The following is a 22,500-nucleotide window of genomic DNA, read 5'->3' on the forward strand; positions in this document are numbered from 1 at the left end:
TCCAATTTTTTTTATCTTCTTTTTTGTCGAACGTGGTGACGATCACGATCACGATCACGATTATGATGATGATGATGATGATGATGATGATGATAATTATGGTAATGATGATGATGATGATGATGATGATGATGATGATGCAGCAGTGAATGCAGTGACGAGGGTTCGAGAAAGCAGAAAAAGAAGAAAGAGAAGAGGAGGAAGTGGAGGTGGTGGAGGAGGAAGGAAGGAAGGAAGGAAGGAAGGAGAAGAAGAAGCAGGACAACGGGAGTCGAAAAGGAGAACTACTACTACTACTACTACTACTATAATATTATACTACTAATATTACGTGTGTTAGAGGAGAGGAAGAAGACAGAAGGAAAAAGGAGGACGGTGGAGAAGAGCCATCATCGGTGGTGTTGTGTAGTGGCGTGGGTAGTAACCGAAACGCGAAAGGGAGAGGGAGTATAAGGTACTGCTGGAGTAGAGGTTATAGCGGGCGCACGAAAGAGAACGTGACTTTGGTGGAGAAAAGAGAAAAGAGAGGAGGAGGAGGAGGAGAAGAAGAAGAAGAAGAAGAAGAATAAAAAAGACTTGGGGAGAAGAGAAGGAAGGAGAGAGAGAGAGAGAGACAAAAGAGTCGAATCGGTGACGACGCGACGTTCGGAAGAACCGTGAAAAGAGGAAGACGAAGAGAAGATAAAGAAGGAAAGAAAATTAATAATAATAATAATAGAAGAAGAAGAAGAAGAGAGAGACTTTGTAGATATAGGATAATATAAGAGAAAAGGAGACGAAGGATTCTCGACGCTCGTGGCGTGATCCTAAAAAACGAACGAGGATAAAAATAAAAATAAGTAGGAAGAGAAAGAAAGAAAGAAAGAAAGACAGATATATAGAGAGAGAAAGAGAGATAGATAAAGGAAGAAGACGGAGAATAAAGCGCGCGCTGGTTTGAAATCGCGGTGCATCATCGCCGAGCGGGAGTAAGAAAGAAAGAAAGAAACAGAGAGATAGAGAAAGAGAGAAACTCTGAGAGAGAAGAGAGAGAGAGAGAGAGAGATAGCGAAGAAGAGAAAGAGAGCGAGATAGTGAGCGAGGCGCGGAGGTGGCGGCGCCGGCGGCGGGGGAGGGGGTGGAGCGGCTCGCGGCGGGCAGCGAGAGCGGCACGGCTGCTCCCTCGAGCGAGTGTGCGTGCCTAGCGCGCGCGTGTGCTGCTCCTGTTGTTGTTCACGTCGTCCACGTCGAGTGGTGTTCTTCTTCTTTTCTTCGTCGTCGTCGTCGTCGTCGTCATCGTCGTCATCGTCGTCGTCGTTGTTGTTGCTGCTGCTGCTGCTACAACTGCTACTCCTCTTGCTGTTATTGTTGTTGTTGTTGTTGTAGTAGTTGTGCTGGTGGTGGTGGTGGTGGTGGTGGTGCGAGAGTCGTATTATCGTGACGAGAGCGAAGTGCCGTGTGTGTTTCTTCTCTCTTCTACGCAACTACACTATTCTACTACTACTACTGCTACACACTACTACTACTACTACTATCAACTACTACTACCTTCTACTACTTTATTAGCAGAGCTACTAGAAAGAAGCACTACTACCATCTCTAACATCTAAGTACGCCGTCCTCCTCGTCGTCATCGTTATCGTCATCATCGTTGTGTCGTCGTCGTCGTCGTCGTCGTCGTCGTCGTCGTCGTCATCGTTATCGTCATCGTCATCGTCATCGTCATCGTCATCGTCATCGTTGTCGTCGTTGTTCTTCTTCTTCTTATCCTCCTCGTCCTTCGCTCGTGGCTCCTCGTGGGAAGCAGTGAAAGAAAGAAAGCCCCCCAGGATTACGTCAAACCGAGGAAATATGAGCATTGCTGCCCTACTACAGGCCGCCGAGTATATTGAACGAAGGGAAAGAGGTGAGTAGTCTCTTCTCTTCTCTTCTCTTTCTATCACTTTTTCGATTCTTTATAGAGCGCGACCGTTGAATCGCGCGCGCGCGCGCGCTCGCGCCCAACGACCGTTCGCCCGCCCTCCCTCCCTCCCCTCCCACCGCTCGTCCTCCCGCTCGCTCGCTTGCTTGCTTGCTTGCTCGCGCAACCGCGTGTCGTCGCGCGCGCCAGGACCAGATGTGTTGTTTTCGGAAGCCCTGGCCTTTGTTACTCGCGAGATCTTCTCTTCCTCTCTCTCTCTCTCTCTCTTTTTTTATTTTCTTTTTCTTTATCCTTTACACCCACCATCTTCTCTGCTTTAACTCCTCTCTTTCTCTCTCTCCCTCTCTCTCTCTCTTTTATTGCAAACGATCGCAAAGCGGAATAGAGATATGAGTCGTAATCTATCTCGCGTATTATTTCTTTCTCTCTTTTTCTCTTATTTTCTCTCTTTATTTATTCCTTTATTTTCTCTCTCTCTCTCTCTCTCTCTCTCTCTCTCTCTCTCTCTCTCTCACTCTTTTCTCTGTCTTTCTTTCTCGGACAGAACCACGAATATTTTGGAACGTGACCTACGTCGATGTCCTTCTCTGACGCAACGACTGATGCGTCATTCCTTTTGGAACGTCGCACGTATTCTCTTCCTTCCTTTTCCGTAATTTCCTTGCTGGTTCCTTTATTTCTTCTTTCGTACGATTCGAACTACCACTTCCTTTTAATACCGTTACTGACGTATTTAGAAAATAATCTTGCGATGTATACCCACCATCAGTCGCCAGCTATTATAATTTATCCTTAAAATTAGCCCGCGTATTTTTCTCTTTCAACAAATATCTTCTTTCCTTTCTTTCTTTTCTTTCGGCGGGAAATGTCGCACATTTGAATTATACGTTCGTGATTCCAACCAACTTGGAGGCAACTTTTCTTTCCAACTTCGTACGAGATATCGTACGGTATCGTTTCTTCGTGACTTTTTTTTTTATTCTCTCTCTCTCTCTCTCTCTCTCTCTCTTCTTTTTTCTCTCTTTTCTTCACTAAAATCACGATCGAAATAACTTTCACTTATCGCCACGATAGATCTAAACGTTTTTGCTGCATCATCACGCGAAGATGGCGTGGCAAAAGGTCGTTCGATTCTTCCAACGATTTCTTTCTTTCTTCTTCCGTACTTTTTATTAAGAATTACGATAGGCTACTAGTTTTCTATCCGTAGATTCAAGACGGGACGATTTTCTTATTCGTTTTCTATCATCAACGACGATGTTTTCTTCCAAACGTCGTTCTCGTCGTCTTCGTCGTCGTTCCCCTTTTCAAAACGGGCCTGAGTCCCTCGCAACTCGAACGTACGTCGTTCGCTCGTTTCTACGTTCGTTCGTACGTTCATACGTTCGTACGTTCGCTTGCTTGCTCGCTTGCTCGCTCGCTCGCACGAAAAGAACGATTTCTTTGTTTCTCCTTCTCCGTTCTCTGACATCGTGTGTGCGCGCGGATCGATCTCGTCGTTTCTCCGACCCCTCTTTCTCTTTTTTCTCTTTTTCTATCCTTGCTACACATCATGCTCGTTTCGTACAATATACGAAATAAATCTACGTACGTAGGGTGTACAGTGGCCGTTATCAATAAGTATTTTGGTAATCGAACTTTTAAATATTTATCCATCTCTCCTTCTTTACATTAGTTGGTATCTCTAAGTGACTTGACAGCATTTTAGAAAAATGCTTTTTAATAAAATTCATCGTTATATTATCGTGTATATATGTGTGTATTATTATGATAAGTGATATAATTGTAATTGATATGTAATATTATTACGTATATTATTATTATCATTTAAATCTATGACGGGTTAAATTTACGATATTATATAGCGATATATAATATTGTATAATAATAATAATAATAGTAGTAGTAGAAATATTATATAATTTATGTTATTACTATAATATTGTAAGTACAAAAATAATGATAATATGAGTAGTAGACATAACACATATATATACTACTATTACTAACTATACATTTACTAACCATTTGAATCTAGAATTAAATGTATAATATGAAGTTAGCAGTGGAAGAGGGACTTTCAAGTGGAAATTCTCGAGAATTCTGGGGACAATACTAACATGCTGTGCGTTATAAACGCCCACTGTACAATTCGTATATACATACATACATACACATATATATACATCATACATACATCATATATATATATATTTATACATACATACATACATACATACTACGTGCTCTTTAGAGAAATTAGCGTGCGAGCTCGCAACAGCTGCTCGCATCCCTAACGAAATCACGCGAAAAAAGTACGGAGTCGTTGCGTCGTAATTCGTTTCGCGTCACCGTACATGCATACGTATATATTATGTATATATATAATATACATACATATATACATGTCGGATCTCCGTTGTGTTCGCTTTTCTTGTTCCATAAGCAAGGTTAGAATAGACGTTTAGAGAACCCGCGCGCTCGTGTATATATATATATATACTTTACCGAAAAATAATGCTTAAGCTCAAAAATGGACTATTCAAATTCGTGAAATTTGAAAAGTAAGGTTATTAATAGGGGAAAAAATGGATATTATCGACGAAGCATTTTCTACATTATCGATCGATAATCGATAATTTCTAAATCGCTATTAATCTTATAATCCGATGTTCTCCTTATTATTTAGTTTCGTATTTATCGTTTTAGCTCTGCTCTCGTCCAGTAGGAAAGGTCAAGGACGCTTGTCCTTTGGAAAGCCCAAGGATTATTGCGAAATGGAAAGGAATATCGTGCTATTGTTAAATATGTCTCTTACGTCAGACCTTTCCATCAAAATGATATCACACGATACTGTCTCTTTTCGTATGTATACATACATACATGGATAGTTACATAGATAGATACATAGATACATATAGATAGACAGACAGATAGATATACATACAGATACGCTAATACACACACACACACATATCTACGTAAGCTCGCGTTAAAATATTCCTTTCGATATATTCCACGTTCATCCCCGTAACTCTTCGCATATTTTAGATTATAAATTCCTTTTCGAGCACACTTTACGCCCGGTGATTTGTTTGCGAAGAAACTCGACGCACGCTGGAAGAGAGTTTTGTTCGGATTCAAAGCGATCGATCTTCGTTTAAAGCATATACTGTTCTCGACACACGCGTGATATCTTTACATACACATATTCGTATATTACACCTACGTATTTAGGTTCACTTATACACACATCACTGTAGTATATATATATGTATGTATATATGCGTGTGTATATAGTTCGTTGGCAAGTGCGTGTACGTTTGTGTATGTTTTATATAAGATATTAAATCGGTGCAGCTTCTTTCGACTATCGCGCCAGGGCGAGGCCATCTTGCCCTCGAATAATCTCATCATAAATATTTCATATCCGCGAGCGGAACGCACTTCGCTGCATTAAATCGATTATGCATTCGGAGAAAGATCGCTTCGTGCTAAACACGACCCTATGGAAATCCTTCCAACTTATTCCTTATCTCTCTCTCTCTCTCTCTCTTTTTCACGCGCGTCCGCGATATAGAATGCCTTTTACGTGCCTTCTAAAGTTCATCGAGAACACAACGATTCGATGATTTTCCTCAAGTACCAACGAAAGTTTGATGAAATCAAAGAAAGTATTAAAAATAGGAGAGAAAACTAAGTTACGAAAAGAATTGTAAATTCTTCGATTGATTTATAATTACGCGGAGAATTTTGATATAAAGATATAAATTCGATAAAAATTCGGTATTTTATATTAAGGTACCATGTTATATTTTCTTTTTTTTTCTTTTCTTTTTTTTTTCTTTTTTTATTGTTAACGATTAAATGCATTTTCGTCAAGTGCGAATGAAATTCGTTGAAATTAAAAAAAAAAAAAAAACAGTAACGAAATTGTAGTTACGAGACAAGCTATAAATTATGGTGTTGAGTTATGAACAAGTGAAGAGTTTCAACAACGTATATAAAACGAATAAAAATGGTATTTTATAATTCAAATTTCTAAATTATATCGTAGCTAACGATTTGATGATTTTCGTCAAGTACGAATGAAATTCGCTTGAAATCGAAACAAGAAAATTACGAGAAAATTAAATTGTCGTACCTTATAACAAATAATTTTGCGTGAGAGAAGTTTGTTATTAAAATAGATAAATATGATAAATAATAAACTCAACAAATATGATATTTTATAATCATAATGTCTAGTATAATACGATTCTGTACATCTATCCGGTTAATTCATAAATACCCCATTATATTGTTATAAACTGTTTATATATAGTACTTATATATCAGTCACATATTTCCCGAATAAACGAATAAATTATTTCGACTATGTACTGTTTCACTGTTTACCATTAACTTTGAACGCCATAAAAGTTATCATATTAGCATCGTCCTCTCTGTCTCTCTGTCTGTCTATTTTTTCTCTCTTGAGAAATTAAAAAAAAAAGGAAAGAAAAAAAAAACGAGATAGAAGTTGGCAACGTAGAAAAACACGGCTGAACGAGCGATCGATCGATCGACCAACCAACGAACGACGACGACAACGACAACGACGACGACGTCGACGTCGACGAAGACGACGAAGACTCGAATTTCTCTTTAGCAACAAGCGAGAGCGGTGTGTCGGCATGCGAACGAGAAACAGAAGGAAAGACAGACAGAGAGAGAGAGAGGGAGGGAGGGAGAGAGAGAGAGAAAGAGAGAGAGAGAGAGATGGTTTTCTTCTTTCGCGAAGGCAGATGGTCGATGTCGCGGCCAAGCGCGTTTCTTTTTTCATTCGACTGCCATTAAGCCCATTGCACGACTACGACGACTACGACGATGACGACGACGACGACGACGACGACGACGACGACGAAGAAGAAGAGTCGGTTAAAAGCACTGACGTACGAAAGGGGAGGAAGCACTCGTAACGTTATGAATATGTGTTACATCGTCGTTTCGCTAATTACGCGTTCCAACCTAGTTCTTACTCGTATGTACATATACATCTACGTAGATACATAAATGTGATCTTCGTTTGAACAAATAATATACTGCTCCGCAATAAATCCTGATTTTCTTTCTCTCTTTTTTCTCTTATTCATTTATTTATTTATTTATTTTTTTTTCTCAAATATCCATACATATTTCAATTTCCATAATCTGCACGTTGATTTCGAAACCATACGTTTATTTATCGTATTTCGATGGTTTTCTTTGCAATATAAATTTAATTCATATCCGAAGATTAATGTTTCGAGTATGTCGAGTATGTTATATCTCATTTTCTTTTTATTAGAAACGAATATAATAGATTATTATGTGTACCGTGATAAAAGAAGTAGAGAATTGTGGTAATTAATAGACTCTTTTTCTTTTCTTTTTCTTCTTATTCTTCTTTTTTTTTTTTTTTTTTAGATTAAACGAGTACGTAAATATTCTATTAAATCGGCATTGAGAAAATGGCGGGGAATTTGAATTTTCCGGGTTTATTATAATTCGAAAGGATTTATAGCGGATCGCTTGTGGCGTACGTATCAAGGATATAGTTTTTCGCGGGAAAGTTAAGATCGTTTGGTATAACGTAGAAGATGATAAAAAGTAGTAAGGACAGGACACGAAAGACCGAAGGGATGCCTTCGTAGACGACGTGACTTCATTTCCTCGTACAGTATACTCGTACATATACGTGCTTCGTCGTTCGTCTCCTTCTTCTTCTTTTTCTTCTTCTTATTTTTCTTCTTCTACTTCTTCTTCTTCTTCTTTTCCTTCTTCTTCTTCTTCTTCTTCTTTCCGTGTAACGAGCTTAACGAGCAGCCGGTCACGTCACCGCGAAGGGAAAGGGTTTTTTCGTTCGTGCGGCGATGCCCTTTGGCATTCATGCTATGCGAAATATCTTTCTTTCTTTCGATCGTTCACCGAAAGTGATTGGTTTGTCATTGCAGAAGCTGAACATGGCTATGCTTCGACGATGCCGATACCCGATGATATGCGGACGGTCACAAAAAGGCCAAAAACGAAAAAATCCCAAGGCAGTAGGTGCGTATATAAGATTTATTTATAATATATATATATCCTTTATATTTTTACTATTTCATACTTTTCGTCTTGTTACTCTTTGCGATTTGATAATACGCCGATTGCCATAAATTTTCTACGTTTGCCAGATTTATTTTTGATTTTATTGCATCTGTTGATTCTAAATCTCTTTTCTTTTTATGATGATTTTAAGGGGATAATATGGAAGTATATAATTATAGTACGGTAGTATATAATTAATAATAATTACATCACTAGATAGTACATTACATAATTCGTAAAAATGTTTGTAAAAACGGATACTCTAAACAAAAAATATCCGATTGGCAGGATTATTATCGATTGAAGGATATAAGAGTTAATCGTTGAATAATACGATTTCTAAATATAAACTTATCCAATTATTTAAATGATTTATAATTTTGTATTTTTAATAGCATTCGATTTAATAAAATTAATTCGCAATGTTTAGTAATAAAACCAGTTATGATAGGTGACCACCATAATCCCATTAAAAAGATAGATGGTGGCGACGAGTGATCATTATGGTAATCAACGTGTTAATCCTAATCAATCATGAATAAACGTTCGTTTCTAAGATGATCAACACGTTGTTCTCCTTTTTTTTTCCAGAACGACTCATAACGAGCTGGAGAAAAATAGGTGAGTGAGAACGTAAATACAACATTACTCATATTCGTCGTACAATTATTTCTCTAATAGAAATTCAGGAAAATAGAAACAAAACAAAACCAAAAAAAAAAATAACAAAACATTGATATAGTTCGCAACGTAGAAGAACCGACATATCGTCTTTCATCAAATCTAAGGTGATTTAATCTTTGTGATATACGTGCGTATCAGTTTTAATACTCCGCTCGAAGTTATCGCTACATCATTGCATAATCACTCCGTTAACATCTAATTACTATATTCCCAATGGACCGTACCAAATATAGTTATATAGACGTAATACACGTGTACTTTGTCTCATGAATCATCGAAAGCTTGAAGAAAAAAGAAGAAAGAAAGAAAAAGAAAACAATAGCAAAAAGAAAAAAGAAATAGAAAAGAAAGGAAAAAAACATTAGAAATTCGCGAGTGAAACGAACAAAAGATTTTTGAATCCTCTGTCTCACTCTCTCTCTCTCGCTCTCTCTTTTTCAATTGTGAAAAGAAAGAGAGAGAGAGAGAGAGAGAGAGTACGAGGACAGTCTATCGATTTTTTGTTCACAACGAAGAAGGGGTGGGTAGTACAGAGGGTGCTGAGGAGAGTAGAGAACGCGTGGCACATAAACGGCCCGTGTAAAAGCTCATACCGGCAAGCCAGTAAGTCCGTGTGTTACAATACGTAGCCAGGTTACATAACGTGAGACTCGCATAAGATCCCTGCTACACGTCGTATCGTCTAACGAGGATCATCGTTATATCGTCAATGCTATTTTCTCTTTTTCTTTCATCGACGTGTTACTGGAGAACATTCGTTGCTTCGTTCGTTCGTTCGTTCGTCCGTTCGTTCGTCCGTTCGTTCGTTTGTTTAAAATTTACGTAGACGTAATTTTACGTTTGAGGTAATAGTAGTGGGTGGAGCTTCTTTATTAGTTAGGATATTGAACATTTTTCAACCATATAAAGGTGTATACAGGTATATATATATATATATATATATATAAATATACACATATATATATCATAAACATGTGTGTGTGTATATATATATATGTATATATATTATCGACTCATCTTATCACACCGTGATTTCTTCATTCTTCTTGTTTTTTCCCCTCTCTTTTCTTCCCTCCTCCTTTTTCTTTTTTTCTCTTTTCCTTTTTTCTTTTAGCTGATAATCCTAGGTGATTTATACGCTCGGCGACCTCGTCTTTCCTCGATTCTCTTATCGATAAGGTCCAACGAGAAAGAAGTACGTAATATTATCCGAGAAAGAAAAGAGAGAGAGAGAGAGAGAGAGAGAGAAAGAGAGTGAGTGGGTGAGTGAGACTTTCTTTTCCTATCCGATGACAACAACGACGATGGTGGCGATGGTGATGGTGATGCTTTCAACGTAATAATAAAAAAAAATAAAGAAGAAAAAAGGAGAAAAGAAAGATGGAAAGAAAATAAAGAAAAAAAAAAGAGAGAGAGAGAGAGAAAAAGAAAACAACGTAGTCTGTAAAAGCTGAGAGCTCAACGTGGTTTTAGCAACGTCTGCCTTCGGCAGAGAGTGGAGGATTTCGTAAACGGAAAGACGCGATGTCGTTTTTAGTAGTAGTGGGAGAAAGAGAGTGAGACCGAGAGATAGAGAGATAGAGAGAGTGAGAGAGAGAAAGAAAGAGAGAGAGAAAGAGAGAGAGTACGTTTATAAGATAGGCATTATTCGCCGTTGGGCTTACACACTAACCTCACCTTTGGCGAACATTCGTGTCCGTGTTCCGTTGCAGATGCTAATTTCCCAACTGTTGCTATTTACGACGACACTAAAGCCATGCAAACGCATTAACGAAGCGCACGTATACCGGCCCGGTACACCGCCATAATTACGCGGATATGTAGTTTAAGCTTTAAAACGTAACTGATGCCACCGACGCTTTGCGAACGTTTTACGTTACTCTATACAGACGTATTTGTGTAGTAAAGAAATGGTTGAAGATAGAGATAGACAGATGGATAAATAGAGAGAGAGAGAGAGAGAGAGAGAAAGAGAGAGTCAAAATACACCATAAGTTTGTGAGGATTGTTAATTCGTTTTTATCTTTTCTTTTTTCTTTTTTTGTAAATTGTTCGAAATAATTTGTATCCATACGCTATATAGGAGATTTATTAATTTCCTTCTATCTTCTCTTTTTGTCTTTTTTAACGAATAAATTATTATTCATCTTCACTATTTGTCCTCCTCCTATTTATTACATTTCCTTTTAATCTCTGGATCATTCGCGATGTATATTTTTATTATCTCGTTATTAAGTTTTCACGTTAATCATCTAAATTAGTCTCTCTATTTCTCTCTTGTTCTAACTTTCAAAAAATTTCTTTCGATTGATTTCTTATGGTGATCCTTGACACTTCTCTCTCTCTCTCTCTCTCTCTCTCTCTCTCTCTCTGTCCATCCGTCTTTGTCTCTCTCTCTCTTTTCGTCTTCATGAATGATTTAAGCTACGTACGTACGTAGTAGGACACAAACCGAAGTCGAGGAGAAGAAGAAAGTGGGCCGATGCAGGTGCATAAGTATGCGAGGCATACGTACGTGCTAGCATACGTAGGAGAGTAGAGGGCAACGACATCCTGTCCTAAATTTGGCCACGAGCCGGCTATAACGCCTTGAAAATAAATCCGCGGACCGGCACTCGGCATGTTACTTTGTTGCATTCGCTCAGTTAACGCTTCGTGGACAAAGACCTTCTCTGTTTCTCTCTCTCTCTCTCTCTCCTTTTCTCTGTAGATGCCTTCATTTAATCGTCGGTTAGACTCTGATCATTACTCATCTTCAGTTTTTATCTTCTTTATTTATATTTTTATTATTTCTTATCAATCGATCGATCGATCGATCGATCGATCTTTCTTTCTTTCTTTTATAATCCGACTTGTTTTTTATTTCTTCTGTTTCTTCTTCTTCCAATTCTTTTGTATTTTTTGCATTCTTTCTCGTATACCTCCGATATCCCAAGTTGGTTAAATAGAAATGAAAATTGTCAAAGATAGATATCTATCTCTCGACGAATACTCGATTAATTTTCTAAACTCACGTTTTATTCGACGATGACGAGGAGTAGTACGACACGCGAAACGTAGGATTATCGTTTCTTCCTGTGCAAGAAAGTCGGCGTTTGTACTTGAGGATCTCCGAGCCGTGACAGTAATTAGCCTTTGAACGGAATAATAGGTTATCACAGCGGTAAATCAGTACCGTTAATGCCCGCCATGACGACATCGCTTCTGCATAACAATAACGCGCCAACAGCAGCAGTAGCAGCAACAGCAGCAGCAACAGCAGCAACAGCAGCGGCAACAACAGTGGCAACGGCTGTGAGCAGCGAACAGAGAGAGAGAGAGAGAGAGAGAATTAATAGTAGTAGTAGTAGTAGCAGTAATAGTAGTAGTAATAATAATAGTAGTAGTAATAATAATAATAGCAGTAATAGTAATAATAGTAGCTGCCGACTACGTTTGTTGGCTTCGGCTTGTTGCTGCTGACTCGTCGTGGACGGTAATAGAGTGTTTCTTACGAATAAAAATCGACTTCTAATTAGTCGTCTAATATCTTCCATTAATATCGAAAAGAAAAATATATTTCCATCGTTAAGAGGAAAAGAAAGGAATGGAATAGAAAAGAAAAGAATAGAAAAGAGAAGAAAGGGAAACAAAAATAATGGATAGTATATCATTGTATACTTTGTATTAAATTTTCTTGAAAGATTATTTTCCGTGAAATATGATCATGAACGCGCGCGAGCGCTCACACCCATATCCACTCACCTACCTACCTACCCACCCACCCACACACACACACACACATACCTACATGATGTACGTACATAGGTACATTACATACGCGAATTTGTTGAAAATTGATTCGAAAGTGTTTCCGCGAAGGGGAAACACCAATAGAATCATCTTTTCTTTCCATGGTATGTACTTATCGTCATATACTTCGGATAAACGCTCGATTCTAGGCATCGAGCGGAGACGTCGAAAGGGAGTTGGGAGTTGTGGGTGGCTGCTGCTAGGAGGGTGCTTGGAAAAAAAGGGTGGAAACGAAAAAGCTCTCTTCTCTCTCTCTCTCTCTCTCTCTCTCTCTCTTTCTATCTATCGCTCTATCTCTCTTTCTCTCTGTCTCTATCTCTATCTCTATCTCTCTGGCAAGTTCCGAGTAAAAACCAGGGAGCGTGCGCGCGAGTGTGTTCCGAAGCGAAAATTAAGGCACGAGCAGGCAAGCGCAGGGCCGTAGGGAGCAGAAGAGGATTCCTGAGCCATTTGAAATGCATTGAATTTTTAAGCACCCTTTCCTTTGTGTGCCGCTCCTGCGAGATAGTCAACTCTTTCGATTCCGTGGATACTAAGGTCGTGTTACGTCATCATTTCTCCAAAAGAAAATCTTCCTAAAACGATCGACTACGATCGTTCACGTCGACGATAAAATCGACGATTTGCAATTTAATCGTTTCTGACTCAATTCGATTCTGAATTTCTCTCTCTCTCTCTCTCTCTTTCTTTCAACTCCTTTTGTTTTCTTTTTGTTTTTCCCCCATAGAAGGTTGACCATTAAGAGGGAAAGAGACTGAAACGTTTATCGCTTTTGACCTTTGCCCTGACAATAAAATGAATATGACCGATATGATTGAGAGTCTTTAAACGATTTTATATACAAGCATCATTTCTCCCTCTCTCTCTCTCTCTTTATATATCATTTTCTTTACGTTTATCACAATCCTCGATTATTATTTATCTTCGTTCTTCTCATTGGTTAGAGTTATTTGCAGCATGACTCGAAGATAGATTCGCGATAGCATCGATAAACAAGGCCAAGAGAATTGCAAGAGATGCGGAAAAAGGAGTCACACACATGCACGCATATACACACCTACACACAGTGAGTGCACACGTGCGCTAGTACACAGAAACACGTATTTCAGGTTATTCTTGCATCGTGGAAAATAGAAAAGAGATATTTTTATAGTCGATGACATTTATAACGCGGCTGGGATGGGAAAATAAGAAGCTACTTTCGTAGCTTACATATGGCGGAGTCGTCTTCGGTCTCGGTAGGGTCTTCGACGTCTTCGTCGAATCACTATTTATCTCTAGTGCAATTTCTCTTTTAGACTCACGTTAGATAGAACACGATCGTAACGAACTTGATAGAGTCATGGAAATATATCGGTCGTTGGATGAGAACATGTTCGAGAATAAACGATCGATATTCCATTATATTTGTCCCTCTGAGATGGACCTACAGGCGTTAAATTAATTATCACTTTTCGTGCGGTACAATTTCTATAATTAGTGGAAATTTCGAATAATTACGAATTGAATATTCGTGATTAATTTGATTAAACAGTAAGTAAGGTCTAATTTTAATTTCGATCCGTCGATCCTTTTTTTATATCATAATTTTTTATAATTGAAATTCTTTTCTTTTCTTTTTCTTTTTTTTTCTTTGCACGTTTTATAAAAAAAAAAAAAAAAAAAATTACGCAACGTATGAAATTTATAACTTTTAACATACTTTCTAAATATTTTTCAAATTTCGTATATGAGTTGACAATACTAAAGAGAATATAAGTCGGAATTGTTAGTTTTGCCGAAAGACAACTTATTGTATTTAAAGTGCAATGTAAGATCAGGTGTTAGATGTTTGAACTTTAAAGTAGATAAGATATGTCCCATTTCATTGGTCGTACAAAATCTACATCATACTCGATTTTCAAACATTTTTATTTTTCTTTTTCTTTTTCTTTCTTTTTTTTTTTGTAAATGATGATTTATAGATATTATTTAAACCAAGATTTTCGATTTGACTTATATTTATTTAATCAAGCAAAATATACTAGCACGCGGTACGCGAAGATCTGACAGCTAAATTTTGTTACTACGCTACAAAAATGTATGTCCAACAAATTTTTAACGATTTAAACAGCATATGCGCACTTTTACTATACGATTAAATATCAAAAGTATACTTGAATCAATTCATATCGTTTTTCCCGATATTATATTATATTTTTGACATACACTCTTAGAATCTCAGGTAAAAAACAAAAAAACAGAGAAAGAAAATAAAATCGATTCGCATTATTAATGTCACAAGCAAAGAGCAGCAATATAGAATTTATATAGTAAATATATAAATTATAGAGTATTAATATAATAATCTATTTACAATAAATAAATTATTACACTTATCCTTTATTTGACGAAAATTTAACAGTATACCGTTCCGTCCGTACATCAGAGAATTAATTTTGCGATAGAAAAAGTGGCACGATCTATTATCTTTTTCTCTCTTTTTTTAATTACTCGTTTTTATTCGTGTTTAAAAAGAATTATATAATATATACGGCTTATAGCATAACTATTATTATGCGTATGTATATATTACATATATCTTAAGTTTCGCCTATGAATTGACAATTAATTCAGTGATAAAAAAAGCGGAATATCTTTTTTCTTTCTTCTTTCTTTCTTTCCTTAATATTACCCGTTTTTATTCGCGTCGTAATTTTGTCGTAAAAATAAAAAAAAAAAAAAAAGAAGAAGAAGAAGTGAAATAAGTTTCTTTTTTCTTTTTTTAATTATACGTCTAAAAAAAATTGTATAATGCATGAGACTCATGGTATAACTTATAATATATACTAAATGTATCTTAAATTTCTCATTTAAATTAACAACTAATTTTCTACTATAAAAAAGAGAGATAGAGAGAGAGAGAAAATAGTGAGATGATCGTAAAAAAAAATACCATTGATTCTCGTTTATTCTTTCTTTTTTTATTTGTTTTATTGTCTTCTTTCTTTTTACATTCTCCGTAGGAAATAACACGGTATCGTAGTCAACAAAACATAAAGACACGTTGGCGCGAAAGGCACAGCAGGATATTCGTCCTCGTATGTTCTCCAGAAAATGTTGTTTCATGGATCATCCTTCTCGCGCTCGATAAACCGCGCGCGAGAAAGGATAAAAATACGTTACGTAAACGTAGCGGCAATAGTTTCTCTCGATCGCAAATGGGAACAACTATCCCACGGTTGGTCGGTGGCACCCGATTCGCGGAAGTATATTTCATCTGGACATTTATTAATATTTATCATACGTGCCCTTCTCGTCCGGCTGTTATTTTCGTTTCGGAGGAACGTAACCAGCCTTTGTAAAATCATTTTTATTGCGTCATACGATATTTGCTCTGTTCTCTAACAAATATATATATATATATATATATATATATATATATATATATATACACACATAACAAAGAGAATAATAATAATAATATTAATTGCTATTATTTTAATTCTTACAATTATCAAACAATAATAACAATAATGTTTAAACTATAAAACCACATCCGAGGGACAATTCCTTTTTCGCAATTATTTCATCGATCGAGATATATGTTCTTCGCTTGGAATTATTCAAATTATAATAGACGAGCTCGGATATTTCATAATTGCAGATATCTACGTCAGAGGTGTGCTATAGTGAAAAGAAAAAAAGAAGAAAAAGAGGAAGGGGAAAAAAAGAAAAAGAAAAAAAAAACAGGAAAATTATGCGTAGGTGGCGATGCACCGATCCATCCATATACGTCTACTTTCCACCTCTTCTCTTCTGATCTCGGAGTTTCAGAATCGAAGGAGGGGAGAGAGAGAGAGAGAGAGAGAGAGAGAGAGAGAGAGAGAGAGAGAGAGAGAGAGAGAGAGAAAGAGAAAGAGAAAGAGAGAGGGAAAGAGAAAGAGAATAAGAAGAGTGTGGGTAGAGATGGAAGAAGAGAGGGAGGACGGAGGCTACACGCTCTATCGAATCGTCCTTGACCCTGAAGCCGTGCTGCATCCTGCCCCGTGCAATTCGTAAAGGATGTACTTGCGTCTGCGCGGTCTCTTGTTCTCTCTCTCTCTCTCTACCCTTCCACCTCTTTGCTACCCTTACTCCCTCCCTTTTCTTCTCTGACTCCTTCTCCGTCCTTCTCTCTCATTCTCTCTCTTTCGTTTTCTTTCTCTTTCTCTCTTTAACTTGGTACATACATTACTTATACATTTGTCTCTCTCTTTCTCTCTTCGTTTCTTATGCATTCACGTTTTTCTCTCCTTTTGGCTATCGCATACGTTTACACTTTACATACAAGCGTTCACCCTCTCTCTCTCTCTCTCTCTCTCTTGCTTTTTTTTCTCTCTTTCTCCTTTTCTTTCTCTTCTTTGCCTCCCTTCTATGTCTCTCTACGTCCACGCGTTAAATCAACGGCGAATGCGCTTGCACTCGAACGCTTACACACACATACATAGCATACTTATACGACTACGTACGTGTGTATGTATGCGTATGCGCGTTTACGTGCGTGCGTGTTTTTGTGTGTTTCTCTTTGCAATCTTCTATGTATGTGTATAAACGGCTAAAGGTAACTTCGTGCCAAAGGAGAACACGAAGCAACGTCCTTTCTCTCCTCTCTTGAACGTTCTTTCGCCTTACCTCCTTCTATTTTTTTTTCTCTTCTTTTTTCACTTCCCTCTCTCTCTCTCTCTCTCTCTCTTCTCCTTTCTCCCTTTAACCTTCTTCTCCTTTCGCACAACTTTAGTTCACTCCTTCGCGAAGATTCACACACATTGTATATATATATATCCTCGTGTCGTGGCTTCTCTTTCTCTTTGACTCTCTCTCTCTCTCTCTCTTCTCTTTTTATCTCTTTCTCTCTCTTTCTCTCTCACTCACTTTCTGTGTACCCTCTGGTGTATATATTCCGAGCATTCGTAACCCTCTCGAATCCGCAATTCTTGCTGGATCTTTTTCTTCTTTATCTTTTTTTTTTTTCTTTTTCTTTTCGTCCTCCTCGAGACCGCATCTCTACCCGTTCGTTTCGTCGTGACGGGAAACGGAATTGAAAACGATTCGAAGGGATCGATTCCGCTTGAACACAAGAGTGGATCGTGACTAACTCTCTCTCTCTCTCTCTCTTTCTCTCTTGTTGACTAGTATCAAATTTTTTTTACTATCATTCGCCGTATAGTATTAACTTTCCTTGTTTTCTTATAAGATAATAATCAATTTACGCGTCGATGTAATTCCTCTCTCACAGTCGAATATCTTTTTTTTTTTTTTTCTTTTTTCGTACCTTTCGATTTTTTCTCTTTCTTCTTTTTTATTTATTTATTTATTTGCTATACATTATTATACGTAGATGATAGATCCATGTGTATACATACATACATACATACATACATATATATATACATACACATACATATCAACGTTACAAGTATGTAACAATATATATAACGTTAAATTTCGACGACGAGGAGCGATCAGTGACATCGTGTTACGTAAAACGATCGCAAAGGAAATGGGCAAGGAACTTTAACGTGACTGACTATACTCGAGTACTCGATATGTTCTTTCTCTCTCTTTCTCTCTCTCTCTTTTTATATATATATATATATATATATATATATATATATTTGTATCTACATACATGTATATACAACATATCGTATCTATGTACGTATGTATGTATCTACGTGAATAGATATAAGCTAGTGTGTAGTGGGCAACGATCGATACACCCTGGATAAACCTACGTGTACCGCGTTGATCCGTGGATTTTGAAAGGCACGTTATATCGGTGCCCTCCTTCTTTACTACGTCCCTCTCTTGATTCCTCGAGCGTTCGTTTGATCGCGTCAGCCATAGAGAACACGTTTACATACATATAACCCATATATTTATATCTATTTAGGTGTGTGTGTGTCCATATGTATACGAGTGTATACGTTTGTATGTGTGTGTATTTGCGCGCTTGCGCGTTTACAGACACAGATACAGATATAGCGACAGATACAGACACAGACATTCTATTGTATATATTCACGTAGGTTATTCGCATAAATTTCAGGATGAAAGCCACCTCGCTTTAGGAAGATAGAGAGAAAAAGAGAGAGAGAGAGACAGACAGACAGATAGACAGAGAGAGAAAGAGAGAGAGAGAGAGAGAGAGAGGTGGGAGGAGGGAAAGAGGTAGAGAGGGAAAGAGAGAATTAACTTTATTAACTCGATAAACCGCGCTGCGTACCTACTCGTGAAAAGGAATATATACGTGCAATATGTCGACTCGAGTTATGGCTCGATATTTTCGGATGATTAATAGATTGCTTGAATATATATATATGTATTGATGTATAGATGAATGTATAGGTATGTATAGGTATATATGCATATCTAGCTAGCATTAGTTGATAATAAGAGAATGTGATAGAAATAGAGATAGAGCGAGTAGAGGACCCTTTTGATTGATACGATATAATTTCATGACGGTATTTCGATGCATCGAAATTTCATTTTCTATTTCGTTCTATATCCATGTTGATTGCAATTAATCGTTATTCTGGTAAATTGATTTATTATATTATTAAAATTATTGACAATTATTACGGTATATTGAATCGTATATTTCGTATGTGTCTCGAGAGAGAAAGAAAAGAAAAAAGAAGGAAAAAGGAAAACCGTAGGAGAGGAGAAAAGAAATTTATGAACTTGATCCCATGTGGGTACCTAATATAATACATATTGATGGATATAATAAAAAAGAGTCGTAATGTCTTGATAGAAATAATAGAAAAAAGAAAGAAAAAAAAAAGAAAAAGAAAAGGGTCTTAAGAAAAGAAAGAAAAATATGAGAAAATTTCAAATAGAATATATATATAAAATCGGTTGATGAAACCAATCATTATGATTGGTCTCGATAAATCTAGCATTAAAAAGATAAAGAGAGAAAGAGATAAATTCGATGAGATCGTCGATGGTTTCTTTTCTTTCTTTCTTTTTTTTTTTTTTTTTTAAATTAAGACCATTTTTCTTTAAAAATTTTTTTTGATCATAAATGTTTAATCTTCGTGATGTAAATGCGATTTTTGACATTCGTTATTACCGAAAAGGAATGCGTATAAATTTTCTTGATAGTTTTTATTGAAATCGATGAACAAGGTCGACGATGGTGGAATATATTTTATGATACTAAATATAATTCGTTGAAATATATGGAACGTTGAACGGGTGAGAAAGGAAAATCGAGATACTACTTCTATTATAACTACTCACGTTGGAGAATAGAGGGACGATCTAATAATTCTAATTCGTTTCTACGCGTCGCTCGTGGTAACCACGAGAGAGCCCTTTCCATGGTCGCTGGAAACGTTCCAGAAACCATATCGGCCGGGCTCAACGAACGAAATCTGCAACCTGTAGATGCAAATGGTCGTGCAACCGGTGCTGTTCTTCGTCTTCGAGTAGAGAAATTTTTCGAACGATTCGAACTGCCGTTAACTCTTTGGCGTTTCTACTCCACCTCCACCTTCTCTACCTCCTTTTCTTTCTCGTTTCAAGATCTTCGTCGAGAAGATCTCGTCTCGTTTCTCGAGCTCTCGAACGTTATCTCGATAGTCACGATAAGAGAGAAACCTATCGCGATATTATACCTGATACTTTAACTCTCTCTCTCTCTCTCTCTCTCTTTTTCTCTCTCATACATACATATATGCGACATACGTACGATATATACACGAACGTAGTTGCACACGAATACACATACGCACACACATACAAATGTAGTATAAGTCGATTCGAGAGACTCGCGAACGCAGTATCGTATAACCCCAGTCCAGAAATAAATTCAATCGGTGGCCGTGCTCGAATAGAAGAAGAAGAAGAAGAAGAAGAAGAAGAAGAAGAAGAAGAAGAAGAAGAATAAGAAAGTGGAGAGTAAAAAGAAAAAGAAGATGGCGTAGACACAGAGGAATAGATTTTCTCGTGCGAGGAGCATCCACCTTCTTATTTCTACTCCTCACTCCACGCACCTTCCCCTTACCATAGTGTAGATAAGAAATATGAATCGTTCGTACGATTCCGTAGTAGCCGATCTCTCTCTCTCTCTCTCTCTCTTTCTCTTTCTCTTCTCAGCCACATACAACTGACAATGAGATTTATTCGTCTTTGGCAGGCTCATTCCGCCGCCTCTTTTGTGTTTCACTCTCAGCAGGCAAATTCCTGTTGGATTTTCCTTGGAAAATCTCAACACCCTCCTTCTTTCTAACCCCTCCTCCTCCCCCCCTCCTCCTGACACACTCACACCCTCGTGATACGCGTTTTCCGTGTGGCTTCGCTGACGTCGCGACTTCGTGCGTCATTTGTCATTTGCTGCGCGCGCAAATGTCTCTTCGTCTCTCTGTGTAGTATCTCTGTTCTATATATATATATATGTGTGTGTGTGTGTAAGTAACGTAGGTACGTTCGTACGTTTATACGTTGTACGTTTGTACGTTTGTAGGTTTGTGTTGAGTTTTCAGATTTCTTTTACTATCCTTCTTTTCTCGTCGCTATCGTTGCGGATAAAAGATGTTTGCAAAACATCATGGCGACGAGGACGACGACGACGAAACACCGTACCATTCGATAACGAGCACTGCAGTTTGTCAATCTTATTTTTTTTCTGTTTCTTCGGCTTTTTTTTTTATTTTATTTCTTCTTTTTCATCCATCTGTTTCTTTCTTTCTTTCTTTCTTTCTTTTTCTTTCTTTTTTTTCTGTCTGTCTCATTCTTTTTCTCTTTTTCTTTTTCTTTTTTCTTTTAGAGATAATTGATGATAATTGCCGAACCCGTGACAGTAATACGTTTTGGAAAATGTCCTTGTAAATAAATATTATTAATATTATTATTCTTGTTGTTGTTGTTATTATGCAATGAAGAATGCATTCGAGAGGACATTCGTTCGTTCGTCTCGTACGCGTATCGCGCGTGTATATGTTATTCGAAAGCATATGTATGTACGTTCTCGTATGTTCATAGAAGAAGAGTCGGTAAAAGCTTTTGAAAGTTTGTTAAAAACGTCAAGTTTTGTATAGGAATACTTTCGAATTTCTTGTTGTTTCTTGTCAAGATTTTGGCGATCCTTTCGTTTCTCACTTCGTCTTTTTATTCTTTTCGCGAGTAGACAGATACTGAGAAAGAGAGAGAGAGGGACAGAGAGGGACGCGTGTGGCTATCGAAAAACGTTCGATGGCGCCGACTGAATTACCGGCGATTCGTGACCCTTGACCCGTGAGAGACGAGTCGCGAGCGTTTCGCGAGCCGCTCGTTTTAAACTTTAAATTACGACCTCGAGGTACGAACTTACGTATATACGTATACTGTGTGCGAAAGAGAGAGAGAGAGAGAGAGAGAGAGAGAGAGAGAGATAGAGAGAGAAAGCGAAGAAACTGCGATAATAAAAAAAAGAAAAGAAAAAAAAATCGAAGTAAAAATAAATAAAAAAAAAAAAAAAGAAAAAGGAAAAAGAAAAGGAAAACGCATCGTTCGTAGGGGTTATCGCGAGAATTGTTATTTAACGTATGACCAATATTTTTCTTTTTTTCTTTTTCTATCTTTCTTCCTTTTTTTTTTAAATGCTTTTTTTATTTTTCTTTTCTTTTTTTTTTATTCCACTCGCAAGATTGCCCTCGCTCTCGCATCTCGCCATTTCTCGCCACTTTGAAGCTCGTTCACCTTGAGCTCTTATGGAGCTGCACCGGTGTCCAACAGTGGTTCTCAACACTTACGTAGCCATTGAAAAGATCCTTCGAGATTCTTCCAGAAAACGGTCGAGCTTTATTACTCGTTTAAGGTTTAAGATTTATTCTCGAGCGTTTTAATCCACGATAATAAGATAGGAGCATTCGCGATCAATCTTATTTTATCATTTATCAATGTGTCTGGTATATTTTGAGAAAAGAAATGTGTTTTGTTTAAATAAACACTTCAGTGTTTTCAATGCTGACGTATCATTATCGTATTTTCTTTCTCTCTCT

At 37.3% G+C, this 22,500-nt stretch overlaps 1 protein-coding gene across 1 annotated transcript in view; it reads left to right on the forward strand.

Moving 5' to 3' along the window:
* The window catches only part of LOC127072803 (max-interacting protein 1-like), a 158,571-nt gene that overhangs the window by 570 nt on the left and 135,501 nt on the right, over positions 1-22,500 (forward strand). The window contains exons 1-3 of the mRNA XM_051013536.1: positions 1-1,885; positions 7,876-7,969; positions 8,603-8,632. The exon at positions 1-1,885 is cut by the window's left edge and continues 570 nt beyond it. Of these exons, the coding sequence (XP_050869493.1) occupies positions 1,831-1,885; positions 7,876-7,969; positions 8,603-8,632 (179 nt within the window). The 5' untranslated portion in view covers positions 1-1,830. The remainder of the gene's footprint in view (positions 1,886-7,875; positions 7,970-8,602; positions 8,633-22,500) is intronic.

Source organism: Vespula vulgaris, chromosome 2 (genome assembly GCF_905475345.1).
Source record: "Vespula vulgaris chromosome 2, iyVesVulg1.1, whole genome shotgun sequence".
NCBI lineage: Eukaryota > Metazoa > Arthropoda > Insecta > Hymenoptera > Vespidae > Vespula > Vespula vulgaris.